General features: G+C 43.9%; 1 protein-coding gene across 2 annotated transcripts in view; it reads left to right on the forward strand.

The window, feature by feature from the left end:
• Positions 1-16,738, forward strand: part of LOC133495911 (disintegrin and metalloproteinase domain-containing protein 12) — a 35,252-nt gene extending 18,514 nt beyond the window's left edge. For both annotated transcript variants that reach the window (XM_061810964.1, XM_061810965.1), the window contains exons 4-23: positions 1,291-1,369; positions 2,436-2,515; positions 3,102-3,288; positions 5,483-5,548; positions 5,904-5,975; positions 6,055-6,224; positions 6,500-6,584; positions 7,635-7,783; positions 10,612-10,789; positions 11,609-11,698; positions 11,760-11,955; positions 12,033-12,141; positions 12,288-12,486; positions 12,578-12,655; positions 13,083-13,191; positions 13,269-13,404; positions 13,485-13,599; positions 14,476-14,670; positions 15,168-15,286; positions 15,492-16,738. In XM_061810964.1, the coding sequence (XP_061666948.1) occupies positions 1,291-1,369; positions 2,436-2,515; positions 3,102-3,288; positions 5,483-5,548; positions 5,904-5,975; positions 6,055-6,224; positions 6,500-6,584; positions 7,635-7,783; positions 10,612-10,789; positions 11,609-11,698; positions 11,760-11,955; positions 12,033-12,141; positions 12,288-12,486; positions 12,578-12,655; positions 13,083-13,191; positions 13,269-13,404; positions 13,485-13,599; positions 14,476-14,670; positions 15,168-15,286; positions 15,492-15,561 (2,482 nt within the window). In that variant the 3' untranslated portion in view covers positions 15,562-16,738. The remainder of the gene's footprint in view (positions 1-1,290; positions 1,370-2,435; positions 2,516-3,101; positions 3,289-5,482; positions 5,549-5,903; positions 5,976-6,054; positions 6,225-6,499; positions 6,585-7,634; positions 7,784-10,611; positions 10,790-11,608; positions 11,699-11,759; positions 11,956-12,032; positions 12,142-12,287; positions 12,487-12,577; positions 12,656-13,082; positions 13,192-13,268; positions 13,405-13,484; positions 13,600-14,475; positions 14,671-15,167; positions 15,287-15,491) is intronic.
• Positions 16,739-18,414: the final 1,676 nt, after the last annotated feature.

An 18,414-nucleotide genomic window follows, 5' to 3' on the forward strand; every position in this document is an offset into this window, starting at 1 on the left:
TAATCCGCTGACAACGTATTTTTACGGCTCACTTTTTTTACGTTTATTTTGGAGGTCCCATTGTGTCTCAAGGCTGGAACCGCAAAGATGTGTTTTTGTTGTGGATGAGAATCATTTGCGGGGAAAAATGCTCTCCTCATGTCAGCGATTAAGGAGAAAATCGTGACCAAATGTGAACAACAAGCAGGGATTTGTCCAGTTCGCACCTAAAGATGTTCTTAGTACAGTTGACTTAGTCCAAACTTCCAGATGTGATCTTTACCTGGTTGATTTGGTCAGACCTCATCCAAACCTGGAGCTTCTTGGGAGTCGCACAGTGCAGAACCATAAACCTGCCAAAGGTGGTGTGGGACCAAATCAATACAAGAGTGGTAGTCCTACTTATCTGATTACAGCATGAAAGTACAGGAAAAGAGGAAAACTCTGTGAGGCAGCTGGATTCTCTTAGTGAGTCCGTCCGAGAAGGACCAAAGTTATTCCGTTCAGTTCGCCATTGTGGTGTTCAGTCGCCGCGCGCCGCCAAATCTTATCTGCTAATCATCAGCACATCAAAAGTTACATCCGGAGAGTGGAAACTGGCCAGGTGGAAGAGCGTGTTTTTCCATTACTTTACATCCCTGGGTCGGGACGCACAACCCCGCATTTGTAGCACAGCGTGCTGGATGTTTCCCCTTACACGACCTCGACAGCAAGCACGTTGCCTCGGTGACAACAATCTGTTGATGTCGACCAATTGTGTGTGTGTTAAAAATATTCCACTGTGTCCCCATTTTCCCTTTTATTACAGCTAGCCGCGTAGCTAGCTTTGTTAGCCTGATGGTAGCTTGTTTCTCTTGGTTAAAACGCGACCTAGTTGATTATTAACCAAGCGGTTAAAATGATTTCCCACAGTGAGTGGGTTAGCGTGGCGTGTTAGCTTAGTGCTAGTTTGTTTTGTTTAAAACTTAACATAAAGTCTGTTGATGTTTACCACAAATGGTTTGAACGTTATTCAGATGAGTGCTCGCTATTTTCCCGTTTACCGCAGTTAGCTTGTTGACACAGCGCTAGCTTGGGCTCTAAGTTTTTTTTTTTTTTATTGTTGGTTGCCTGTTTTAAAAATCAGCACATAAAAACTCAAATATATGTATATTTTCAATTTATGCATCCTTAAAGCGGTGTGGCCTCTCTGAAGATGTTTGACTCCACTAGAACTTTCTCTCAGGCCCCAAAGCGCAATTTTTGTATTTTTTTGTTGAGACGTTCCTTGAAGTCATCGCTGATCATTTGTTGTTCTTATTTTTATTCCAGGGGATTGTTTGCAAGCAACTATAAAGAAACTCATTACCTGCACGACGGCACCGCAGTCACAGACACGCACAACTCTTTGGTATGGGAGTTTTATTTTTATTTAAAATTTTTTTGAAAATCTTAACCCACATGTGTAACATTACAAATGGGTAAGAGCCACATTAAGAGGAAAAAACAAATACCACAAAAAATGTCATATTTTGAGAAAAAAAGAAAATGATTTTTATGGGAATACATTTTTTGAAGATAAATACTGAAGTAATAAAAGTACCGGGTCATGTTTGAGAGGAAAATAGGTATATTTTCAAGAAAATGTCATAATCTTCACTTCCCGTGCTCGCAAAATTCATATTTGATGAGGAAAAAGTCCGACACAGGCCAGAAAAGCGACTCGCGGGATTTTTGGGGGGGTTTAACTCGTTCATAATGGATAACGTTAAAAAAAACATTGGGTGGAGTGGAAGTGTTGGATCGGAGACTTAAGTGTGCCTGAAAAGTCAAAGGAGATGAAATATGCAGAAGCTCTTCTTGTTCTTGTTTAAAACACACATGCTCGGCTTTTGATTTCAAATATGGCCGTCACAAGACATCGCTTTCCATCTCCAAATTAGCAAGTGACGTTTCACTCTCGCAGCTGCTCCTTCTTTTGGATGAAAACTGTTTGTCGGTTTCAACCTCTGGCTTTTCGATTAGTCTCTCAAGCAAGAGGTCAGTTTTAAAAATGAGGGTTGGGGCTTCAAAGTAGGGTTTTGGGGCAAAGTTTTGGCTTTCAGGCCAGACTTGGGTGTCAAAATTGGGTTTCTGGCCGGGTTTATGGTCTGGATTTATAGTCTCAGAAGAGATTTGGGGTTAGTGTTGGGTGTAAAGTTCGAGTTTGAAGTCTCGGTTAGGGTTTTAAAAAACAGCTTGGCTTTCAAAGAAATGTGAAGTTTTTCGTAAGTAAACTATGAAATCTAGGCTTTAATTTTCAAACAAAAGTTTGGGTTTCAGGCCGGGGTTAAGGATTTCAATTTAGAGTTTCAAGAGAGTTGGGTTTAAACAGGATTCTTCTCCAGGAAGTGGCGTTTAGTCTGGTCACATGACTCATCTTTCCTCCTGAAGATGTCAGCTGCGCATATAAAAATGGTCTTGTGGCGTTCCGCCAGGCTCACTGCTACTACCACGGCCAAGTGGAGCGTCACCCGGACTCTGACGTCAGCATCAGCACCTGCAACGCCACACTCAAGTGAGTTCGCCGGCCTTTCTTCCTTGAATATTGTCAAGCTTCAGATCCTTCAAGCGCTCATTCCAAACCTTGAAACAGAAAAACTCATTTGAAAATTCATCCTGATTTCACATAGCACTTTGAAAACCCCACTGCTGGAATGAAATCATAAACGTGAAACCCGAATTTAAAAACTGATTTGAAACCCTAATACAGACTTAAAACTTGAACCTGAAACTCTAACCTTGACTTGACGCCATAGTTACAAACCCTATCTTGAAACCACACTCCTGTCTTGAAAACCGAATCTTTTTTGACACCCCACTTGAAAACACTTAACCCAGACTTAAATCCCCCATTTAAAACTCTAACTCTATCTTGAAAACCTATCCCAGGCCAGAAAACCCGACTTTCAAACTTTAATCCGAATTTGAATCCTAAACCCATCACAAAACCCCAATTTGAAACCTTAACCTGGCCCGGAAACCCTACAAATACAAATTTTAAACGCTAACCTTGTCTTGAAAGGCTCATTTTGTCCAACTAAAGTGTTAAGGCGAGGCGAGAGGTTCTGGGTGAAAGCCAAATGTCGTTGCCGCGTGTGCAGGGGCTTGATATCGGTGGACAGCAGATCGTACGTGGTGGAGCCGGCGGCCCGCGGCGCCCGCGGAACTCACTGGATCTACGCAACGCGGCACCTCCGCTTGCCGCGCGGCACCTGCGGACATAACTTCGACGTGTTAGAGCCCGTTCCGCCGCCGGACCGCAACCCTTTCAAATCCTTCAGCACCAGGGTGAGGATTACCGAAATAGTCAGCGCCATTACGGCCTCCGCCTTTCCCACAGCGGCCCGTTTTTATTCAAGAGGAGACTGCCAAAAATCAGCAAATTGTGCGATATGTTTTGAAACCCGACTGCAGCGCTCGATTTTTTTTTTTTTTTTTTCTTTGAAATGGCAATATTTTCAACTCCACGGAACTAGATTGGCTCAAAATGTACTGAGGTTTCGGTGTCATAGTGAAGTCCACAATCTCCACTTTGCTGCAATGGCACTTTTTATGTCCCTAGTCTCCTCTCGAGTAAAATTGTGCTCCTCCTAACCTTGCTTGTTAGCTCTTCTCGTTCTGTCCAAAATGTTCAAATATGACTTTTAAATTGTTATATAGACCGAGGTGTGATGCAATTTGCTTGAATCCAACCCCGTGGAAAATCTGCTTTGTAGGTAGCGTCAGTAATTCAAGAGGGCGACTTTTATATTCCATGGCGCCGCCGCTCATTTGAATAATTTAGCCGACCCTTCCGGTGGATTTAATGCGGCCATTAGGATCACTCGGACGAGACGGCGTGGGTGGACAAAAAGCTGGCGGAGTGGCGCCAAACCGCGGCCGGCGTTTGCCCCTCGCAAGGCCGCACGCGTCTGCTTTTAGCTAGCCCACCTCACGCTGGCGCCACGTGACGTGCGATTGATGGCGATAAGCGGGAACCGCTTGCGATGGCCATCTGCGCCGCACGCCAGCCGAGGGACTTTCCGCCCGCCTCCAAAACTGATTTCCATCTTTTGCAAATGGTTCTCTGGATGTTTGCGTCGTTCTGGGGACGCGCGCCAGACATGTGGCTCTTCAAAACATTTCAATGTCTTTCACAATTCTCCCATCTTGAAGTCATTTGATGAAGATGATGATTAATAGCAGCCGTTAACAATGCCGTAGCAATAAATATGATTTTGTTTTGTTTTTTTTTTCCCCCCCATTGGGAACCTTGATCAAGAATTGGATATTCGCCATGGCTTACTTCAAGAGTTCGATTGAGGTAGCTTGTATGAATAAATGATCAATAATAAGAATGTTTTGTTTAAGATTTTACTATTAGAATGCGGCTATACAATAAGTTAAAACACTGATAATAAATAACACAACTGAAATTATACGCCATACAGATTAGGAAAGTAATGTGCTTTTCTTCATGAATGATACATTATATTTTTTTTATAAAAGTGTATACAATAAAAACCCTCATTGTAAATAATACCTAATTAAGTGAATGTTACAAATTAAAAATATTAGTAAATTGTTGCAATAAATCATTAAAAATATGTATGTACTGCAAACAAATTATTACTTAATGAAACATGGCATCAGTTTAGTAAGTAAATCAGAAATTTAAATATTTATTTTAATTAGGAGTAATGAGCTATCACACACTTATTAATAATAATTTAGTTAAAGATTTAACCTTAATACATCTAAAAAAAATTAAAGAGAAAATTAAATTATTTAAAAAAAGTTGAGCAAATCGACAATGTCAAATACGGTAGTTTTTTCGTACATGATGAATTACAGGAACACTTTATATACATTTTAATTCCTGAATAAAATAACACATTTTTAAGAATCCATAAACTACAGTAAATTAACAATACAAATAATTAATATTATACATCTAAAGCTATCCTATACTAAACTATAACATTTTTTAAAAAATGAGTTTGCTACACTCAAGCTTTCAACAACAGAATAGAAAGTTTCTTCTAATATTAGAAAAACGTAAACTTAATAAAAATAAAAAGACGAGTTGCGTTGACGAGGACTTCTTTGATAAGCCGGGGGACTTCTTTAATAAGCCACCCCGCTTGAGGCTCCCGAGATAAGAAACGTCCTGGCAGCTGGAACACAAAAACACACACACACAAAAAAAAAAAAAAAGTGGCAAGAGAAGACTCATCCTGAATCTCTGGCGAAAGGCGACACCACGCGCACGTTTTTGCTGCTATTTCCGATCATCTTGCTGTTTTATCGGCTCTTTAAACCTCCGAGGCGCGAGAGTCCCCCGTGGTGAAAGTTGTCGAGAAAACGGCTTCGTTTCGGGCTCCCAAGTCGGATTATTGGGGTTCGTGACCTCGGCTCCCGGGTGGCAAGTTGTATCTGGGGCACGTGCGGTCCTGTTCAGCACCAAAATTGAACTTGCTATCTCTGAAATTCTCCGTTACAGCACAAGCGTCACATCCAGACCACCACCAAGTTCGTGGAGCTGGTCATCGTAGCCGACAACCGCGAGGTAAGCGTCGTCATCGTCGTCTCCTTCGAAAAGTACAACCTTGGTTCTCGACCACAATCTGTTCCAGAAGGCGCTTCGAGAAGTGATTTGTTCGAAATCCAAATCGATATTTCCCATGAAAATGAAAGGAAAAAGAAATAATGCGTTCCAAGCCGGGGAAAAAAAATGGCTTTATAAAGCATTTTTTGAGCTTTCCCTGATAATAAACTGCACAGTAGAAATACATGTCTAGTTTAAATATTTTATATAATGAAAAATTCAAGAAATGTATCTTATATTTTTGCTTAAAATTGTTCGACAAGGGGACATTCGAGAACCGAGTATTGACTGTATCTGTAAACGGTCGGCGCCTCAGTTTCAGAAGCACGGCAAGGACGTGGAGAAAGTCAAGCAGCGCCTGGCCGAGATCGCCAATTACGTGGACAAGGTAAGCGACCAGTCGGCGGGGCGGAAAGGAGGCGTCCGTTTGGTTCACGGCCCCGTTCCCTCACCTTCCTCTGGACCAGTTCTACAGGGCCCTGAACATCCGCGTGGCCCTGGTGGGCCTGGAGGTCTGGAGCGACGTGGACAAGTGTCCCGTCACGCAGGACCCCTTCACCACCCTGCACGAGTTCCTGGACTGGAGGAAAGTCAAGCTGCTGCCTCGCAAACCTCACGACAACGCCCAGCTCATCAGGTGGGATTTGCTTTTGCCAGGGGTGGGGGTACCAAATCCTCCTTTACTCACTGGAAAACTCTTAAGCCTATTTGCTGTCTTTGTGCTCAGGCCAAAGCCACGTCTAATATAAAAATATTGCTTTGGCGCCAGCTTGTGATCATTTGAGCCAAGAAAACACAAAGTTTTGCTTACTCAGACCATAACTATGTCTAATAGCTATTAATGAATGTCGTGTACTTTTACAGAAGATTGGCATATTTCTCGTGCAATAATTTTCTCGTCCCGCCCGTCAGCGGGGTGTACTTCCAGGGTACCACCATCGGCATGGCGCCCATCATGAGCATGTGCACGGCTGACCAGTCCGGAGGCATCGTCATGGTACGTTAGCGCCCCCGCGCGGGCGCGAGCGCGGCGTCCGAGCGGAAACGCAATGCCAACGAGGCCGGAAAGTTCTGAGGACACAGCGGCGGCCGTCGTTTGTAATCTTAAACCCGAGCCTGTCGTCAGCTTGTCCTTTTGTTTTGAATCAACGTTTACGGCCCCTTTGCAGATGTTTCCGTGCTCTCGTCATCCCATGTGGCACAAATTGACGGTTACGATGGTGAAAGCGTCTTTACTTAACGGCGTGCACACCTGGAGCAACCGACGGGCCGCCTGGAAAGTCGTCGCAGCGCTCGACTTTTCCCACATTTCATTAAGTTACAACCAAGATGGATTAAAATGATTTTTTTTTCATTTATTCACATACAACATCCCGTAATGACTTTTAGTACACAACATACTTCAATATATTTACAGGCTGACTTGATTCCAAAATGGCCTCTCATTTTATAGATTTACTAATTCAGACTGCGAAAACGGTTCCAGTGGCACTCGTCCGCCTTCATTTCCTGAAGACGACGGTTGTTTGATGGTGTAGAATTACCGTAACAGCTATGCTAATTTATGTTCGCCCGTCTTTGGCATTTCAGTTCAGTTAGTCGAGTATTCATCAGGACAAACATCCAACGTCCGGTTGAACATTCCGGTCTTTAAATGTACAATATTCAAATATCTTTTGTTTCACGTATCAGTTTTACAGTAATTTTCAACTGAACAGCTTAAAGCAAGCACGCTTCGCCTTTTATTTGGAAATTTTCAACGTGATGTTATACGATATTCTCCCATTTCTAGACACAGGTGCTAAAGAATACGTTCACGTGTGTTTTCGTTATTTTTAATAAGCTTGCCACCTATTGCGTGCACATCTGGTACGTACTGAGTCGTAAATAGGGATTGACTGCACGTTTTTCAAAGGCTATTTATGACCATTTTTTTTTTTTTTTTCATCGTTCCATAAAAGCGCGAACACATCCCTGAGAAGCGCTCGTCTACCGCGTCACGTTCCGCCAGCGCGTCAACGCGGCTGACTTTGGCCCGCTTTTCCAGGATCATTCGGACAACCCGCTGGGCGCGGCGGTCACGCTGGCCCACGAGCTGGGCCACAACTTCGGCATGAACCACGACACCCCCGAGCGGGGGTGCGGCTGCCGGGCGACGGCGGACCGCGGCGGCTGCATCATGACTCCTTCCACCGGGTGAGCACGCCCGTCTCCGCGCTCTCAAACGTGGTTTTCGGTGCATCTTTTCCCAAATCGTTCCGTGACATCGCAGCGGGGTTTGTTTTGTTTTTAAGAGCGCAGCTGCGCTCACGGCCTGCGGCCATGTTGAGTCTTTGTGGAGGGGGCGGCTGATTAGTTCAGGTACAGTACACAGCACGCATTAAACCCTGCGTGGACGACTTAAGGAGAGTTAAAAACAGGCAAGTTCACAGATCAGGGGTGAGCAAACTATGGCTTACGGGCTACATCCGGCCCGCTCTCTTCTTTACGTCGTTCAACTGCCTGGGAGTTTTTATTCGTCAACTGGATTCCAACAGTTTGCAAGCAGATACTTAAATCCAGTATTCCGCAAGTATTTTTTTGAATGGGTAGAAAAGTCTCTCGGCCAGCTTGTCTGTGTAAAACAGGTTTGTAAAGCACTGTAATGAATGACCGAGCCCTGTAGGTGGCGGCATTTTTTTTTTCTATTTTTCTGTCTGACTTTTGTTGTTTGACCGTTTGAGGTCTCATAAAATAAAATAAAATATACCAGCGTCAAAAGTCAGTGACGTTTCTTATAACCAAAAACTCGTTTTCTCCACTTTTTGGTCCGAAACCGTTGTTTTTGCAGAAATCAACCCGAGTTCTACTGCTGATTGCTCAAGAACAGAAAAACGTAGGAACAAATTTAGATTTTCTGCAGAAGAAGCGAGTTTCATCTTTCTTTTGGCGTGTTCGTTCGTCTTCTCATGTTCAGTTCTCAAAAAAGAGGAACTGTTTTGAAATAATGTCAGTCAAGTCATGAAAAAGATTGTCAAGTGACTATTTTTGGTGGAACAATATTAAGTCATATTTTTTTCTGCTATTTTTAGGTGGCAATGCGGCCTTTGTGTCTTTTTCCCCCGTCCCGTCTTCTTTATTCCCAGCCGGTCGCTATTCTTTGACACGCATGCAAATTTAATATCAGAAAGTGTCTCCGTGGCGACTGATAAATACTTCAGCACCCGTGAAAACTGTCTTGTTCTGAGTTTTTTTTTTCTTTCATTTTTTTAAATGGCCCGCTATTGAATATTTTAAACCCACGTTTTTGTTTGCGCGCCGGCTCTCTAAATTTGAGAAAATGTCGAGGGCTAAACATAGAAATAATAACTGCATAAAAATAGTGACTTTTTTTTTTTTTAGGGTGCAAATAATCCTCATCGCTCCGCGTTGTGCTCGGCGTGCGCTTCTTAAAACGGGATTAACGCGACAATGTATTCAAACGCACGAGTCTCCAATCGCCTCTTTTTTGGGGGGGGGCAACACTCGCGCCCCCCAATCACGGTTTCCATTTTTTTTTTTTTTTTAAAAAGGCCTCGCGGATTAGGAGGCGGCCCATTGTCAGCGTTTCAGTGTTGCTCATCCGCAGCAGCACTTTAGTGAACCCCCCCCACCCCCCAATGATTTTCCACTCCTCCGTTATACGCCCAAAGTTGAGTTTAATGACTTAACGGTGTTTGCGTTAGAGTGCTAGTGCGTACATTTGTTTGCCCCTGCATGCGCGACGTCATGTCACTTTTTATTATCGTGTTATTAACGAGAACGGTAGCTAATTCTATTTGTGAGCCTCTTGTGGAGATGATTTGTGTTTATTAATTGAAGTACAGAGTTCGGTCATCTCTGCAACGTGGGTCTACGATGGTGTACATGCTAGAAGCAGGGTCTTGATATTTTATGATCCTCTTAGTGTGGTTTCTTTGAGGTTGTTTGCAGGTGAGGGAGTCCGTCGATTCTCTGTGGCGATATGTGTGCGTGACTAAATATGATGACAGGATAAGTTATGACGTGCGTTGCCGCCCGATGTGTCCCGTGGGATTTATGGAATTTGTTATTAGAAACGCCTGCTTCGGTTCTTCTTTGCCTGTCGAGCCCGTCGCTCGTGCGTCATTTGAGGATGAGTAACAGTAACAAACGCTCTGGCGGGCGTGGACGGGCGAGCTCATCCAGAAACAATATGAAAAACACTTAATTATGTATTTAGTTGTGGAGAAATGGCATCCAAACAGCCATCTATTTTCTTAGCCGCTTATCCTCACAAGGGTCGCGGGGAGCGCTGGAGCCTATCCTAGCTGTCAACAAGCAGGAGGCGGGGTACACCCTGAACCGGTCGCCAGCCAATCGCAGGGTACATGGAGACAAACAGCCGCACTCACAATCTCACCATGGCGCAATTTAGAGTGTCCAATTAATGTTGCGTGTTTTTGGGATGTGGGAGGAAACCGGAGTGCCCACCCGGAGAAAACCCACGCAGGCACGGACGGGGAGAACATGCAAACTCCACACAGGCAGGGCCGGGATCGAACTCGGGTCCTCGGAACTGTGAGGCCAACGCTTTACCAGCTCAACCACAATGCCACACAATGTCATAACTAGCAAGACAAAGTTGCTCGATAAGAATGCACTAGTGCTTTGAATTGCCTAACAAGTGAGGACCGAGCGTTGGTACTAGATATCAAGGATATGTTAAACAGCAAAAAAGCCTACTAGAACATCCGAACATAAATTAAGGCCCTTGAAATGGTGGCAGGTGTCCTCTGAATGGTGATTGGTTGATTCTTACAGCCACATCTTCAGATATCGGAGGGTGTGCACACTTGCGCAAGCGCATTATCTTGTTTATTTTGCTTGCTAAAAGAGCCAAAAGAAGATGAATCGTACAGGTTGTAGGTCACTTGGAGGAAAAGGTTTAGAATTTTTTCACAACGTCCTTTTTTACGGGCGTGTGTACCGACCGTCGATGTTTTTGTGTCCGCCGTAAACGCCGAAACGTGTTTGCACACGCGCAGGTTTCCCTTCCCGACGGTGTTCAGCAGCTGCAGCAAGAAGGACCTGCAGGCCAGCTTGGACAAGGGGGTGGGCATGTGCCTCTTCAACATGCCCGAGGTCAAAGTGCTCTACGGCGGACAGAAGTGCGGCAACAGCTACGTGGAGGAAGGCGAGGAGTGCGACTGCGGCGAAGTCGAGGTTGTGACCTTGCGCGCGCGCGCCACAAAAATAGACGACCTGCGATATGACGTTGAAACACAAAGCCAACACATTCACCGAGGAAACATTTGAGCTCTTTGTCTCACACGACCGCCAGATTTCAGGTTCTCTATTTAAAAAAAGTAGCACACATTTCAATGTTCTACTATTTCAAATTCTTTATTACTATAATTATTATTTATTGTTTACATTTTTTTACTGATGTTATTTTTCTCTGTGCCCAGTGCTTCTTAAGGCGGACAATGTTATGATAATATTACAAATAATGCCATCATTTTAAAATGAATTTAATATTATACATATACACTATAATATAAAATCAGAATTTTTTTTTACAGTATAACTTTTAATTTTCCAATTTACTTATTCAACTTCAACTTGAATTATTTACATTTTGTATGTCTACAAATTGATATTTACGAATACAAATCAAAGCAAACTATACATACTGCACATCCTAATCCTCTACATTTCTTAAATTTAAAAATTATAAACTGTATTGCAATTTAAATAACGTGCATTAATTGCGTTATAACAAGAAAGCTTAACAGTAGCTAGTAATTTCACATTTTGCTTATTATTGTGGCATAATGAGAGCTGTTCAACATTTTATTTCAATAATAACCAAAAGGAACATTTACAACAGAAATATAATTTTATATCTGATTGATGATGATGTTAAATTATAATTATATTAAGTCTCGCCACTTGACGTTATTTATGATTAAGAAATGATTTTAATCCATCCGGAAAGGCCGAGGAAGGCCGTTGACTCGTTGGCATGTTTTGGGTGCACAGGAATGCGCCAATCCCTGCTGCAACGCCACCAGCTGCACCCTGAAGGGCGGCGCCACCTGCGCCCACGGCCAGTGCTGCCACGACTGCCAGGTACGCCGCCGACGCCCGACCGAGCTCCGCTGGCCGCTCACCCCGCGCCCGTCCTTTCCAGCTGAAGCCGGCGGGAACCCCGTGCCGCGAGTCGGGCAACTCGTGCGACCTGCCCGAGTTCTGCACGGGCGACGCCCCCCACTGCCCCGCCAACGTCTACCTGCACGACGGGCACGCCTGTAGCGGCGTGGACGGCTACTGCTACAACGGCGTGTGCCAGACGCACGAGCAGCAGTGCGTCACGCTGTGGGGGCGAGGTAACGACGGCGAGGGCGGCGGCGCCGCCTTGACCGCTCCGGTTGATCAATTTTTTTTTTTTTCTTCTACGTTGCAGGTGCCAAAGCCGCGCCCGGCATCTGCTTCGAGAGAGTCAACTCGGCGGGCGATCCCTACGGCAACTGTGGCAAAGATGCCAAAGGATCGTTTGCCAAATGTGACGCACGGTAAACTGGCTCTTCTGCTTTCTCTTTGGGATGCGCGGGCACTCACGGCGTACAACGAGGCACTCTAAAGTGCCCACTGCCCTCCTTTTTCTATATTTTCCTGCATATGTGACTCGGCGTCACTAATCTTGCATCCACGTTCGCAGGGACGCCCAATGCGGCAAAGTCCAGTGCCAAGGGGGCGCCAACCGCCCCATCATCGGCACCAACGCCGTCTCCATAGAAACCAATATCCCCTTGCAGCAGGGCGGCAGGATCCTGTGCCGCGGCACGCACGTCTACCTGGGCGACGACATGCCGGACCCGGGCCTGGTCCTGACGGGGACCAAGTGCGGTAGCGGAATGGTGAGCTCGCCGCCGCCGCCCTGACCTCATAACTTCCTCCTCCTGCGTTTCGCCGTCATCTAAGGGGGATTCTTTGGCGCCGTTTTTTCAGATGTGCCTGAACCGCCGGTGTCAGAACGTCAGCGTTTTCGGCGTGCACGAGTGCGCCGCCAAGTGCAACGGGCGAGGGGTGAGTGCGCCGTGACGGCACACGTGCTCGTAGATCGGGTCCAATATTGAAAGCGGGAAGGCTCGAGCGATTTTTCAGGTCTTCACAGAAGTGCATGAATAAATTTGATGCCTATAAATGGGCTTTTCCATATTTTTTGCACCCTCCTGTCGCGACTGATCTTTTCAAGTTCTGTTCATATCATACATATACAGCTGTGAGATTCCTAAATTTGTCCAAATTTGTCACGTCCTGCCATTTCTCTTCCTTGCTGAGATTTTCAGATTTCTCATTCTTTAGCTTCTACTCAAAAGCGGTGCTGTCGTCAAATCCAAAGGAACGCAGCGCCGCCATCTACTGGCGGCCTTTTGTCATTGCATTGGCGTTCAAAGCCGAATTTCCCATTTGGATTTCAAATTTGTGAACGATCCCCATCCTTTCTCGGCAGGTGTGCAATAACAACAAGAACTGCCACTGCGAGGCCCATCGCGCGCCCCCTTTCTGCGACTCGTCCGGTTTCGGGGGCAGCGTGGACAGCGGTCCCGTCCGACGGGCGGGTAAACTCAGCGAAGTTCTCTCCTCTCTCTTGCGCTGAGGTCACTTTTTAAGGCCTACTTTTTTTTTTTTTTTTCAGACGGCGTCCACGTGACGGCGGGCGTCCTGGCGGCGCTGCTCGGCGTGGCGGGGGCCGCCCTGGTGGTGTGCATCAAGCGGAAAAGCCTCCAGAGAGTTCTGTCCACTGCCAAGAAAGATCCGACTAACAAATTCAGGTTTTTTTTTTTTTCGTTTGTTTTAAAACCAAATGTCTAACTGAGATCATTTTATTGTTGACAGCTGTTTATCATCGCAGGTCCGTAAGCGCCTCGACGGGCGCGCCGCCCACCCCCAAGCGACATCGACCAACGAGCGTGGCGTCGCCTTCCCGACCGGCGCCGCCCTTGCCTCACAGCGCCACCATCTTTAAGGTACGGCGGACCGACGGTTATTGCAAAATTGACGAAAAGCGGCCATGGGAAGATGGAGAAAGAGGTTCAGTGTGCTTGCTTCAAGCAGTTGGGGTTTTATATTTGACCTCCATATTGCCCAGAATGTTGCGGCACGACACTGAAGGCGGCCAACTCGTTTTGTACGCGAAGTGTCCTTAAAAACCCGAACGGCAAACCTCTGCGAACAATAAACCGCAATACAGCTGCAGCTCGGCCGTGCATGTCAAATTTGGGCGTGGGTGGTGATGTCAGCGCGTTGCTGGCATTGAGCGCAAGCGGGCGGCCCCCTCAACCCCACCCCGACCCGCCCCCCAGCCGCTGCACACTTGAGGCATGTGGTTCTCATCATGGAGGATTTCCCGAGGATGTTTGATGTTCAGCTCGGTGCAGGTGAGGTCGTGGTCGGGGGGGGTAATTTGCCACATGAGCTCATGTGTACACGTTGAACATCTGGTCCAAACACAAAGCGCTGATGTTTTGGCCCGCTTCGCCGCGGCCCACCTCCAAGTAGGACCACATGAGGATGACGGAGAAGAATGTTCCGTCTTCCCACAGCGTGACCCAACACAAAGCGCTGAGCTTTTGGCTCGGTTCTAGCGCCGTTCTGCTCAGACAGGTGGGTCCGTTTAGCTGCGGCCCACATCCAAGCGAGACCACATGACGACGATCGGGGAGAAAATGTTCCGTCTTCCCAATCCCGACTTAAGACGGAAATATTGGGGCTCGGTTCTAGTGAGGTTCTGCCCTCACGCAGGTCGTCTATGGAGGCTGTCCAAATGAGACGTGATTTTTTTTGTTTGTTTTTGAACGACGCCTCCTTGCACGAACATGAACGAGTGTCCGTCTTGAATTCAGCCCCCTCAGCGTGGGCCGCAGGCGCAGCCCCCGCCGCCGCCGTACCCGTCGCACAGCCTTCGCCGCCTCCCCCGGTGCCAGCCTCTCTCGCTCAGCGTGTCGCCCCCTCGTCCTCATCCTCACGTCCGCGTGGCGCTGGCGAGAAGGCCGGCCGTCGCCTTCCGCGGCGCTGCCCCCCTCAACACCTGCAGGATGGTAAGTTGCTGATTGAGTCAATTAACAAATAAAAGTATTTTGGACTAGATTCCTAATAATAGTTATTGGATAATTATTAATAATAGTAACTATTATTATTGGACAGTATGTTTGGATTGTGCACCACACTGGCCTGATTTTGGTGCTGGTTCAGGTCTCACTCAGGAAAGGAGGCGAGGATTGGTTGCCTGTGTCAAAAAAAAATTCATCTAATTATTTGGTTGTTTTAATTTTGATGCACGAATAAAGAAATACAAAATAGTTTTCAAAAAATCAAAAATACCATATCAGATATTTTAAATACATTCATTCAAGGGGGTGTGGGCAATCTGTTATTAATGGACAATTTTATTACATTGCAGTCGTCAACAGATGTTACAGTTAATAATTGTAATTAATTTTCTTTTAACCCCCCCAAAAAACTCAATGCACTCATTAGCTCGGAGCGCCCTCTAATGGAGAGTCTCTGCTACTGTAATCTTGTTGTCTTCCTTCAGGAAGGGGAGCGGCCCGGCCCCCCCCAGAAGCCTCTTCCCGCGGACCCGCAGGCCGCTCACGCCGGACCAAGGCCGGGACCAAGACCGGGACCCAGATCCGTGCTTCCCCACTCGGCAAAGTGAGTTTCATGAAAAACAAGCGCTCCTCTTCGGGACGGATTTAAACTGGCGATAGGAAATGATTATAATAATACAATATAATTGTAATATTCTTGATTCCACATTCAATCGACTTGGGTCAAAGCCATGTCGGATATTCAAAAAGTTCTTTGGCGCCACCTGCTGGTATTTGTATTTTTGTTTGTTTGTTTTGTTTTGTTTTAGAAGTGTGGCGGTGCAGCCCCCCGCACCCCCCAAGCCCCGCGTGGTGGCCAACGTCAAATACGGCAGATGATGACGTTGCCGCGGCGACGGCGGACCCATTTTGCACTAGGGCTGCCTCCAAAATGGCGGCCCTGACACGCCTCCTTGGTGCTAACGAGTTCAGGTACACGCAAGTGAACTATTTATACGACCCCTCTATTTATTTGTGGCTACGCAACGCACTGTGCCTGACACTTTTTTTTTTTTTTAATTATTTTTGTTTTTACACTTTTTATGACTCAAGAGGCATGATTTACAGCCATTTTTTTTTTTTTTTATGAAAAAAAAATAAAATGATGGACTGTTATAAAAAGTCAGTCTGTGAGCAACAGTGGGGCCTTGACTTAAAAGTAAAGTATGTACAGGAGTTGGATTTTTTTTTTATTCAAAACTGAGAACAAAATTCTGAAACCCGATCAATAGGCCAATAAATTCCAAAAATAGATCATGAATAAAAGAAATTGTTTTTTGGGCCCTCAATCCTTACAGCAATAAAGATATGAATTACAACACAAAATCACTTTTTGGCCATGAGAATTTAACTTTACTCCAGAAAGTAAAATCAGAAAAAAAATTGGTAGATTTTGGCCAATTTACATTTTTTTCTTTGAATGATCTTTGTCTTATGCTGTCACGTGTTAATATTTTGTTTTTTAAGCCTTTGACGGCTTTTTGAAAGCCACGAAAAATGTCATTTCAACAAGGAAATTCGGTTTGAGTAAAGTGAGCTCCGAGGTTCGATCCCCGCAATGAATTCCACTCACAAGTCGAGGCACGTTTGAAGGGGAAAAAGTATGTGACGCGTTCGGTTGGTGGTTAAAGCTGCCCTAACCCTTTTTCACTCATCCTATATTTTTTTCATGGCACAATTTTTAGCGGTGATTTTCACAGTTTTATTTTGCTTTCATGGCAGTTTTTTAAATCATTTTTTGACTCATGCTATTTTTTTTTAAATCACTACTTTTGAATATGTTTTTATCTTTTATTGTAACAATCGTTTTTTTGCATTTGCATTTTTTAAGCAATCAGTGTTAGTTTTTTTTTTTTTTGGTTGCTTTTTCACCCTTTACAGTTTTTAACAGTTTTTTTAAAAAAAATTAACCTGTCATTTTTTTAAACAAACATTTTTTTCTACATTTTTGATGACCTTTTCTACCTGGCACATTTTCTTTACCAGTCACATTTTGTATTCTCGTGTTTTATTTTTAATCTCGTGGCATTTTTTTTTTTTAAAGCGTAAGATTTTTTGGGGGTGTTCTCCAACATAAAAAAAAAATCTACCACTTATACAGTATTTGCTTGTTTGTTTACTGGTCTTTTTTTTTTTTTTTTTAAACCAGTCAGCGTTTTTAAAACTATCTTTTTTTTCTCCATTTTTTTTTATCCCACTATTTTTATGCCCGCATGTCATAATTTTCACTTTCATTCTGTCACTTTTTTGTTTTTTTACTCTCCTCATTTTCTCAATTTTCAAAATTTCACATTTCTTTGTCTGACTTTTTTTTCCCCCCTCCCCTGTCACCATTTTCAGTTTTATTTTCAAACTTGTGACATTTTACGTTTCAGAATGTCGTTTTCAACCATTTCCACGATTGTTTAGTTCCTGATTGGTCACCGTGTTTTTTTTTTTTTTTAAATCGTTTTCAGCGTCTTTTATCAACATTTTTTTCCGCTGTTTAGCCTCGCAGCAGCTTGGGCAAAACGCAACGTCGCCGAATTTGACCAATTTTTCTTGAATTTTATCGGACGCACTGGCCGTCCAAATTGCGTGCAATGCTCAACTAAACTTGAAGCCGGCGAACGACTGCTCCGCTTTTGACTGTCGCAATTCATTTAAAAAAAAAAAAAAAAAATTGTATCTTTTAATATCTCGTGCAAAAGTACTACATCATATGTTTTGCTATTTTTGCATTGTTTTGTTGGTTAAATCACATGTTGGCGGGCGACATAAAAAAAAAAAATTCTAAAATGGGAGAGAACTTTTGTATGTGCTGATAAGCAAAAAGTGTGTGTGTGTGTGTGTGTGTGTGTGGTGTGTGTGTGTGTGATGTGTGACGGGTGAACGCTTGCTTTTTTACGACCAATGTTTGATACATCCTATGTGCAGTAAAAACTGTCCAAAGTGTCCTTCTCTCTGTGTGTCTACTGGTTTTTGGTGCACTATTCTTATGATGTAATTATGATTTTTCGATGATAGCACTATATTTTATTGTAGTATTAGGTTAATTTTTGCAGAGACCAGTGGCAACTGGTTATTTTCACATATTTTCAAGTTGTTTTTCTTTTCGGTATTCACTTCATAAATCATTATTTTAGAAAAATATTTTGTTTAGTGTTCGGCGACGCCCGCAACATAAAACTCATATTTGATAAAGACAGGACATGCCATAGCAAACCAATTTGAAAATGAAAGATTGACTTGACATTTACAAATTATTATGATTTTTAAATTTCATTATTTTTTTTTTGGCAATTCCAAAAGCATTTTATGTCAATAATTTTGTATTGCACCACACATGACATCCTTTAATGGCATTTCAAAATAAATGTTATACATATAAATAAATAATTAGATGTGGTCAACATATTACCACCGTTGATATTGAAATTAATTATTGATTTTTAAATATTTATTTGTATATAGCTCTTAAAAAAGGAGACCACCAAAAAAGGATCAGTTTGTCAACATTTGCTATTTATAGCAACTATATAAATGTATATATTTATAGCAATATAGCATCTATTTGTATTGATTTATATATTTGAGCATTTGTGGTAGTCAAAGAAATGACCAACATAACTCCCAAATTTCAAATATAAATATTGTCACTTAGAGCATTTATTTGCAGAAAATGAAAACTAGTTAAAATACGACAAAAAATCT

The sequence above is a fragment of the Syngnathoides biaculeatus genome, chromosome 22 (assembly GCF_019802595.1).
Source record: "Syngnathoides biaculeatus isolate LvHL_M chromosome 22, ASM1980259v1, whole genome shotgun sequence".
In the NCBI taxonomy this organism is placed as follows: domain Eukaryota; kingdom Metazoa; phylum Chordata; class Actinopteri; order Syngnathiformes; family Syngnathidae; genus Syngnathoides; species Syngnathoides biaculeatus.